We start from the raw sequence: 10894 nt of genomic DNA on the forward strand, positions 1-10894 counted from the left end.
ACGGTGTTTCGATTTATAATTTTGTGGAGAGGGTTGCTTTTGGGAAAGCACTCACCGAGTAATCTGAGGAACTGGTGACCTACGTTGGTTTTCACGTTGGAGCTATATGGTGGGTTGTACCAGGTGATGTTTCTATTGCGGTTGTTTCTGCGTCTGTTGTTTTCTGCTGTTGGGGTGTATTTGAGGTTATAGTTATATCCGCTCTTGAGTAAGGCTTCCTTATATGGGCGTTTCGCTTCTTCAAAGATGCACTCATTCGAAGATATATCAGAAAGCCTTTTATTTATTGTTTTTGGTATACTGCGGATGATATTTGGAGGGTGGTTGCTCTTGTTGTGGATGTATAAAGGTGTGTTGTTTGGTTTCATATAGGGTTTGACTGAGCTCTTTTCAAGATCTAGAGTACGTCTAAGTAATCTACAGATTTTTTGTTGGCGACTATGGTGATCTTGAGTTTATGGTTTGCAAATATTCTGCATGTATGTATGCATGTATGTATGTATGTATGTATGTATATTTATCCTATAATATCTTACATTTTCAGTGCAATCAAAGTATGTGATATTTTTCAGATCACATACTTTAAGAATACTTTGCAAATTAGATGTAAATTAGTCGAGGTCTCGGCACTAGGTTTATTTACATTTAAGCAAACGTGCTTGGGCGACACTCCATGATTGACGTATGCATTCATAGTCATCAAATAAAAACATTTTACTGGCAATTTAACACTGAAAGCTGTCCAGCGTTCAGAAAACAAAAAACGTTAGGCATAACTTTATTTTGATGTAAGGACATCCAAAATGACGTCATTCGAGTTTGAAGTCATTTACATTAAAAAATACACCGCGCCACATATTCTTACGTCATTTGAATATCTAGTAATGGCGGACTGGAATTAAAGTTGCGTGTACAGTTTACAAAAACACGTTGTATTAATCTTGAGCTTATATGATCAACAGATTATTACCAGAGGCTCGCATAATACTATTTTTTATTCCTAATATATGATATTGACGATACCGAAAAACACTCTGGTAATAACCTACCTCTCTCTCTCTCTCTCTCTCTCTCTCTCTCTCTCCTCTCTCTCTCTCTCTCTATATATATATATATATATATATATATATATATATATATATATATATATATATATTAGGTTCCCTGTTTTAGTCCCACCTGATTTTGAAGATGCACACGCACACAAATAGCCTCGTCTCCACAAAAATACAAAGACAGACGCTGCCGCAGCAGCGATAGCAATTCCAATCACAATCCCGACTGCAATCCCTGCTCCAGTTACTTCATTTGATGAGGCTGGTAGAACAGATTCACCTTTAATAAAACAAACAACAATTACCACCATTTTACTGAGAGCATGTCTTCTGCATTAATAATATGTCTGTTGTTGTGAATTATAAAAAATAAAATGAAATGAAAATAAAATAGAAACAAAGAAACAATGTCATAACCACTACCCAAAATGAAGAAACATATTGTAGCATGTTCGCTTTAAAGTCATGGAAAAACTGTACTCATTATGGGCCTCATATCTCAACAATTAATAGCATTTACTAAATCAGATCACATCTGCATTGCATATAAGTAATATTGTTTTTATATAGCTGTCGTGTGGTCACTGCCTGGGATGGGAAAGAGCCGTTCGAACCACCCACGGGGATCGACCATGTGACTGCTCGCACCTGTGGTACTGAACTACAGCTGACCTAGCGTTATAACAAAACTTTATCTGAGAGTCTGTATATTATGATTATTACCTGAAGGTGAAGTCAAGGCTTCCTGTTCCTCAGTAAAGCCTTTGTATCCATATTTATTATGAGTCAAAACCCGCACAATATATCTCGTGTTTGGTTGAAGATTTGGTATAACAGCTTTCTGAATTTTGTTAACTCCTTTTTCTGGAACAACTTCAGTGAGATTCGTCCACCTTGATGAGGTGTCTGCTCGGTATTGTACAACAAACGTCTGCTCTGATCCTCCGTTAAATGCCTCCAGCCAAGCAACTGAGAATGAGTGTGGATCACTGCTCGAGAAACAAAGATATTTACTGAAATATTCGTATTTCCAAGCATTCACTATATAAATAAAGTTTTACGTTAATAAAAACACTATTTTTAAACATTAAATTGCATTTAAAATGAAAATATAATACAGTCTAAGCGAAATGCTGAAGCATGAACAAAACATACAAAATAAAAACATACTAATTCAACTAAGAGAGGAAAACCATAAGTCCTTCATACTTACATTAACAAAGCTGTTGTTTTCATCTGATCCCTGGTAATCAATTTGATAAAATCACAAAAGTAAATGAAAGAGAGACGAAGTTGGAGTGGTAGTAAGATCCAATTTTAATAAACAATCCCCGCCAGTGTTCTACAGCTACTTAGTCTGCAGCTAGCACACACATCTACTCACACGGTGTACAGCACTGGGCGATGTGAGATACATTAATAACATGACTCAGTGGTCTACAGTTACAGTTTACAACTAGCATATCCATCTTTGAATAACTCAATGGTCTACAATTACAGTTAACATCTAGCATATCCGTCTACACATACCTGCTACATAAAACGTCAGGTTCTGCACAAGATCTGTGTTTTTAGCTCCATTAGAAACAACAACCTGATAGGTCCCAATATCACCCTGCTGTACATTTGTTAGTGTGAGTTTCCCAACAGCAGATACGACAGATGTAGATGAACTACCAGCCCCAATATTATTTCTGTTTCCACCAATCATTTTGTACCAGATGAATGTGGGTGATGGGTTGGCAATCACTGATATATTCAGAGTTACATCACCATCTACTACTGCTGCAAACTGTTTCTGGAATGGAACTCGATGATCTAGTCTTGGTGAACCTGAAATATATTGTTTGTTTAAACTAATTAGCATTTACCTTCATACAGATAATTAAAAAGTATGTAAACCCACTGAATATGTTGTATTCATACATACAAACTGTGTATGTATTGCTGCTACTAGTAAACTGTAAATGGACAAGGAAGGAAGAAATGTGTTATTTGCTGATGCACCAAAACTTTTCCATTACTGTTATATGGCGATGGACATGTGATTATTAACAACAGGGATAATGATAGAGGAAACCTACTGCCGCCACTCCACGGGCTACTATTTGAGTTTAGCAGCAAATTACTTTTAACATGCATCGCCCTACATACAGTACACACCACAGCCATTACTTCACCACTTTGAAGAGCGCTGGTTGCAATGTGAAAATAGCCTAATGGACCAGAGCGTTATTTCTGTTCGGAAATGGGAGAAAATGACCAAATATAGTAAACAAAAGTAAAGTCGGAGCTCCTTTATATCCCTCTATTATTGTCTTTCTATATAGAGTTAGTTTTCCAGTTAGTAGAATTGCCTAAGTTATACAATGGGTAATGGTATAAATAGGAAAACGAGTTATGACATGACTATAATATGGAATGAATATACTATATACAAACTATTTAAAGCACTAAAAAGTATCAAATGGTATAAAATAAATATAGTACGATATGAGTAACTTTGAGTAAGAAAACGTATTTTATTTTATTTTATAACCTGTTAGAACTTCGTGAGTAACATTTGGTCAATAATTATCACATTAATCATTAATGATACTAATGTGTAACTCACATCTCACAACAAGCTGCACACTTTCATTGACAGTTGACTTGATGTTGTTTCCCGCTACACACGTGTAGTGTCCTGTATCCAGACACCCAGCCTCCGTCCACGTGTACTTAGCCTGTTTAGAGTTTGTCATTTCACGCAGAGTCTCTGAGTTGTTCAACAGTTTGATGTAAGATCCTGGATGACTGTTAACTTCACATCTCAGAGTCATAGCAGTCAGCTCATCAACTGTAACCTTTGTAGACCGTGAGTTCAAAGTCAGAGAAGTGATGGAAGATTGGTCTGCAAGTACATATATTAGAAACAAATGGATCATTCCATGTGGAATAGGGAATTGCTTGGGAGTTTGAAACAAAACGATTTTAAATATTGCCAAGAACATATTTTATAAAATATTAAATGAGTAGATTCTGAGTTAAACTTGATAGGCAAAATTTACGTTCATATACAGTGAAGTATATATACATTATTCATGAACTCTAAACTCAAGAGTAATATGGAAAACATATTTCAATAAAAGCAATACATATTTTATAATAATAGCTAGTTATTATAACTAGAATGGCAAATAACTAAAAACCACAGTGACTGGATTGTGAAGAGACAAATAAAACAGTCACGTCTGGACTGCTTACAGTGTATTGGAATCAGCTTCATATATCATTTGCAAGTATTCCGTCAAGCTACTAATCGAAAATATCCAATAATCATTAACAGAGTTTCAGTTCACTTTGTATTATAAAATATTTGCTGTACAAAATATTGTCCAGTAGAGGATCCCCTCGGTAGTAGCTGTCCTCCTATAAACTATGCACTAGATATTCATGGAATGCTAAACAGTATCATGTAGCGTGCATGTAATATCATGGTATTCGGGCGGGAACCCCTCCCATGAACACCTATGTAAATCGAAATTCGTATTTAATCGATGATTATGCCGCAGTTAACTTTGTTTTTAAAAGACTTACGTTATGTATATGAAGAATTAATGTTCTAATAATTAAACCAAATACTTTTACTTACACTGCACATCCAGAGAAATGATCTTCTCTAATGATTTCTGTGTGTTTGTGTTCCTAGCAGTACACGTGTAGTCACCAGCTGCTGATCTCTGTATGTTATTTAATGACAACACAGAACTCGTTGATTTTATCTGAGATTTAAACTTCCACATGAAAGAGCAGGATGGAAAACAGTTAGTCGCTTCACTTGACACAGCTACAGCGTCACCTTCCTTCACTGTCAGTGGAGAAGTGGTGTTCAGCTGGACACTGTCTGGACCATCTACAAAATAAACATAAAGTAAAAATCAATTTAAAGTTACAGTCTCTGGTTACCATTTTATAACATCATGTACAAATATGAAATACAAGCTCAAATGCACTTTTAAAAAACTCGTGTGTGTTCGCTATGAACGGGGATCGTCATAAGTATACGCTTGATTCGTCGCCTGCGCCGCCATAGCTCGGCAAAGCACAAACGACAGCCTGTTGTCAGTTTCAGTTAACACGTGCGTTTGCCGATTTCAAATTGTAGGGTTCGTCTCAAAAAATTAAAACAGAAATCTTGCGCTGTACAAAGAACGTTCGGTTGAGGATACGGTACTAGAGTCTTTCGTTAAAACCGGTTTGATCTTGATCCGTATTATCGACAATCGTGCCTTCCTATTTCAGAATTAATATTTTATAAAGTTTTAGTAGAACTTTCAAAGTTTAGTTTGTATACTAGTAACACATTAATCATGTATATATTTTTTTTAATATAATATATTAAAGTAGACAATGAACGTTTTCACTTCTTAATTTTACGTGTTAAACTCGACATATTCAAATAAATATTCTTTCGTTTGGAAAGGGTAAAGTTGGGGGGGGGGGGGTTGTTTAACGACATCAAAGTTAGAGCATATTGATTTAATAAAAATCCGACGTCATACAACCGTAAATAAAATGTGTTGAGTGCGTCATTAAATAAAACATATCCTATCCTTCCTTCCATCTGCTGTTGGATGTCTAACATTTGGTAATTTTGACATATAATCTTAGAGAGGAATCGGGTGCATGTGCAGGGGGAGGGTATTGGAGGTCGAAACCCTTACTTGCCCAAGCTTAAAAAAAATTGAAATGTATTTTTGGGGGGAGCATGGCCCCATATAAACTTCGCTCAACACAGTCTATAACCCCAACCCACCTGAAATCCCTACACACGCACTTTCGAAACCCGCTACATTTTTTTTAGCAAGAGATCGTTTATATGTACCATCCCACAGACAGGATATCACATGCCATGGTCTTTTATATACCCGCCGATGGGGATCAATCCTAGACTGACCGCGCATTTCCAAAAAACATTAATAAAAATAACATAAAGTCTTGAAAAATGTTACGTAAATCGAACACAGTACCTCTTCCTCTACCCCTAGAGCGTTACGTGCAATTAGTAACACCCCCTTACACGTAACGCGTATGCTGGCCACTGTCAAAATTTCAAGGCAAATCCCCCACCCACCGACCCCTGGAAAGGCGTTGTACCATACCTCTATGGATATAAATATGTTTTGGAGATATGAGACGACCCCCCCCCCCCCCCCCCCCCCCCCCCCCAATCAAGACAGTTAAATTTGTTCAAAAATTGCGAAATCTCGCGTGATCTCTTGTTGGGGAGTTCCACACTTGTGATAAGCCAATGAAAACCGAGATCGGCAGGAGCCCGTCAAAAGTGTCCCACTTTCGAAATACTGGCTTTGTTTTTGACCTGGATAAGCCAGCGTAGTGAAACAAATGCGGAGTGCGGCGTCATATATGCACCAAACGTAATTGGATTTTTTGTACTATATGCTTAAATAATACAAATATTCCGGATACTGCCGCTTTAATAACTTTGTTGATGCAAAACAAGCATACACACATGATCATACATGTTTGTGTGTGTGTGTGGCGGGGAGGGGGAGGTATCTATTCTAGGTACGGCCCTCATACAATATAATATATATATATATATATATATATATATATATATATATATATATATAATATATATATATATATATATATATATATATGTACTCTGTTCACAAATTTTGATGGGATTTTGCACTTTATTATCTGTCAGTTCAATTAATGTATTTGTTTGTGTCATATATAGCCGAGTGGTTAAGATCGTGGATTGTCAAATACCATTCGAAGTGTGCAGCAGGGTTGAATCCAGTCAGTATACACTGTGTCTTTTTATTATGTAATAAATACATTGATCGTGTCTTAAACAATCATCACTATCAAATTCAACTACATAAATAACTATGTTTACTGCAGGCATTTGGAACTGAGTTAATATTAGTAAGAATATTAAAATGGTATCTAACATTTCAGGAGAATTTATCGTTCATTATGTAAAAATATAACAAATTTAGCATATTAAATTAATACTCACAGTACACTGTCAGTGTGAACTGTTTAGTTTTAGACTTTGGTATAAGTGAGTTGGTCGCTGTACACGTATACACATTCCCTGTCTGACTCCTGTTGATGTTTGTCAGTGTTAACTGAGAGGTTGGTGAGATCTGCTGATTTCCCAGAGTCCAGGAATAGGAACATGGTGGTTTACAACCAGTAGCACACGTCACAGTCAGACTGTCTCCTTCTGCTACAGACCCAGGTGATGGTGGACTGAATGTAACAGAGTCTGGGCCACCTACAAAATACAAAAGACACAGTCTTTCCATTGCATCAGCTATGGGTGTTAGAGAAAAACCAATGTGTGCTGTGCTGCACTGTTTAAAGTTCTGTTTCCACTTTTTTCAGATACTAATTAATAACGTCACTTTTTTTAACATATGTGTGTGTGTGTGTGTGTGTGTGTGTGTGTGTGTGTGTGTGTGTCGTTCGTGGACCTATTTCGGTAGCTGCGTCATTTGTGCGCATCAGTACATACATTTGAAGATTTCTGACGTCGATGATGTTTGCATGGGAAAAGTAAACAATAGTCTGTCACATTCAAAGAAATGTTCGTAAAAATAAGATTAAAACGAGCAAAGAAATCAAGATTTAACTTAACCCACTCATAACCACGGCACATTTTTAATACCTTTTTTCTATGATTTTTAAAGACTGTAATTTGAAAGAAAACTTAATTTATAAAACTATTTCTGTCTGTTCTCAGCTGTACCGCTATCAGGTTATTGAAGTCACATGGTTGTCACGGCGTCTGATGGTAAAACTCCATTACAGATACTTGCCAAAAATATATGGTCCTTATATGTTTTAACACAAATATCTTTCTGAATATTTGTTTATATATTTACTAAAACTCAGAATGCAGCTTATATTTTTAGCCAAACAATTTTACCATTATAACCATTCATTTGCTTAACTTATAACACGATTGCAAGACATCAGAATTGTTATATTCGTTTTCATAAGATGTTGTCTGTATATATTGGTTCTGGAGGACTCCATTTTGTAATTTGCCTTATAATATTTAAAATATGTATTATAAATATTATAAGCATATGTTTTGTTGAACAACATACATATTTTGATAAAACACTGAAACGTTTTGTGTTGGAAAGTGATTGCTATAAGCTATACCACTAAACGTTTCACTCGCCGAAACAGGTTACGTAGTTAACAATATTTACTGCTGATGCATGCTACAGTTTTTGACACACGTGTAGTAAACTTAGGTACTTAGCAGCCAGTTTAGTAGAAATACTAATCAAAAAGTAGCTATTTGGATAGCAACTGTCTGTTTATAAATATTGATATGCTTTACAACCGAATGAATGCTTATGCTCACCGAAACTGGTTCACCCGTGATGTATTTATATTTATGTCTTTGTTGTTATGGAATGGTGAGAATGATATTTCACAACCCAAAACACGGTGATATGGCGTTTAGGCGAGAAAATCTTCACCCCCAGTAGCTAGATTGATGCAGGTCCATCCCTGAGTAATATGAATAATACATGAAGTCGAGTCCCTTTACTGGCATGCACTGCATTAAAATATAATCTGCATATAGTCTCCCATCTAGTCCCATTGGTAACAAATTGTTCAGCCACTTACAGTGTAAAAGTGAAATTTTACTTAATATAACTTTGTCCATTTCTTGTGACGTCTTGTATCACAATGTCCTCTGCCAACGTCCTTATCATGATTACATTTCTGTTGCAATAGTTCGCGACTCAACAAACGGTACCTATGTTGGAAACAATATTGATTTTTTTTTATTGATTTTTTTACTACAGTACCATACAAATTATAGTAAAATAAACTCCGCTATTGATACCATAGACGGGAATTAATTGGTCTCATGACGGAGTTGTCCTACTACCTAATTACCAATACTCGGAACGACCGTTTGGTAAATATTGATCGTCTATTTCACGTCCCATCCTCATTCGCAGTTGTCGTCAACAATGTCACGACTGATAAAATTAAGGTAATGACGGTGTATTGGCATTTACTTTGAACTGCAAGAATAATCAATTGTCACCCGTTATTTTTCTTAAATATTACACAACATGGATTAACAACTGAACAAATGACACCCTCCCGACGTTTTATGGTTAAAAAGTGTGGCTTGTTTAAAGACACCACTAGAGCACGTTGATGTATTAATCATAGGCTATGCATGTCAGACATTTGGTAATTGTGACATATAGTAGCATGGCGTCATTTATATGTACCGTCCCACATACCACGCTCTTTGGTGTACCAGTCATGGTGCATTGGCTGGAACGAGAAACAGCTCAATGGGCCCACAGACGAGTATCGATCCTAGACTGACCTCGCATCAAGCGAGCGCTTTAAGATTGGGCTGCGTCCCGCCCCACGTTTTATCGCGTCCACATCCCCAGATAAAAACGCGTGACTTCTGGATCAGGAGAGTGATTTTAGCTAATCATTGCAACTATTGACAGTTTCTGAGAAAAATAAAGTCCTAGAATAGTATGCCATTTGTTTTCGTACAAACATGTTACCCTGTGTAACTGCTACTTTTCAACATTCTTGTGTGAAATGGTACAATAACACAATTGTGCAAAAGTAATACTCTTGTCTTTCCAGGTAAATAAACATAAAACTATTTAATTACTTATTTGAGAAACATATATAATTAACTTTATTACACACCTGTTGGTGAGAACATCATTCATTATTTTCGATAACCCATACTTGTTAAAGCTATGTTTCCATTAATGCGGCTGCGGTCCGTGTGCGTCCGATTGCGTTGCGGGTACTTGCGTTTGTTGTGTTTCCATTAATGCGGCTACTGACTGCGATTACTCCAGTAATGACATTAAAGATGCAAACACTGCAACATCACTTATTATTTGAAAAAGAACTTATTATGATAGTTGTAAGGTACAATTTGATACAGAAAAATATTTTTTTTAAAGTATGGGATGGGTGTTCTTTAGTCGAGGATGACATTATTGAAAAATTACAATTAGAAACCGCTACACTAATCACGGGTTTGCCTACATTTGCATCCATAAAGTCTTTGTACTACAAAACTGGATTAGCAACACTTACTTCCAGGCATAAATTCAAAAACCTGTGCACAATGTTTAAAATAATGAAAGAAATAGTTACTGTTCGGACCATGCAGAAGTAGTTTTAAGGATAAACATAAGTCAAATTGTAAGAGGTAAAGGGCTGTGGAAGTTCAATAACTCTTTGCTTTTAAACAAAGAATATGTTATATTAGTTAAAGCGACATTCCTGAGTTTGCTGCACTTTTTAAGTTGTTATCGACTAACAAAGACTTTTTTAACGATTGTATTTACATATCAAATATATTTTTCTGCATTATATATTAGTGGATGTATATTAAACGTGTTTCTGGTCGTTCTAATATTTGTACTAGGTTAAATTTCATTTTATTTCCAAAAATGTAATTGTTTCGTATGTACGAAATTATTTGAAAACAAAATCCCGTTTGGGCTTCTTACAAATATTAAGACGACCAGAAGCACATGGAATTTACAGACACTGATATTCTAAACCAAATTTTTTATTTTATATGTAAATTTAATCGTAGAAATATTTCATTGGTCGGAAACATCTTACAATGATGAAAACTCGGGAATGTCCCTTTAAAGAAACCATTATAAAAGTAACCCGCCAATATGCTGTACCAGTGTATAATTTGGACAATATAGATTCAATATCCAAAGAAGAAATACATCTTATAATAAATAATCAACACTTCTTAGAAACATTACTTATGA

General features: G+C 35.8%; 1 protein-coding gene across 1 annotated transcript; it reads right to left on the bottom strand.

Moving 5' to 3' along the window:
• Positions 1 to 1202: 1202 nt before the first annotated feature.
• On the bottom strand, positions 1203 to 10206 carry LOC121391651 (nephrin-like). Its single transcript, XM_041523205.1, has 7 exons — positions 10197 to 10206; positions 7093 to 7353; positions 4690 to 4950; positions 3670 to 3948; positions 2586 to 2888; positions 1779 to 2044; positions 1203 to 1335 (listed from the first exon to the last, which is right to left on the bottom strand). Exons 1-6 carry the CDS (start codon positions 10204 to 10206, stop codon positions 1842 to 1844), a joined length of 1317 nt encoding a protein of 438 aa, XP_041379139.1. The 3' UTR covers positions 1203 to 1335; positions 1779 to 1841.
• Positions 10207 to 10894: the final 688 nt, after the last annotated feature.

Source organism: Gigantopelta aegis, unplaced genomic scaffold (assembly GCF_016097555.1).
Source record: "Gigantopelta aegis isolate Gae_Host unplaced genomic scaffold, Gae_host_genome ctg2765_pilon_pilon:::debris, whole genome shotgun sequence".
NCBI lineage: Eukaryota > Metazoa > Mollusca > Gastropoda > Neomphalida > Peltospiridae > Gigantopelta > Gigantopelta aegis.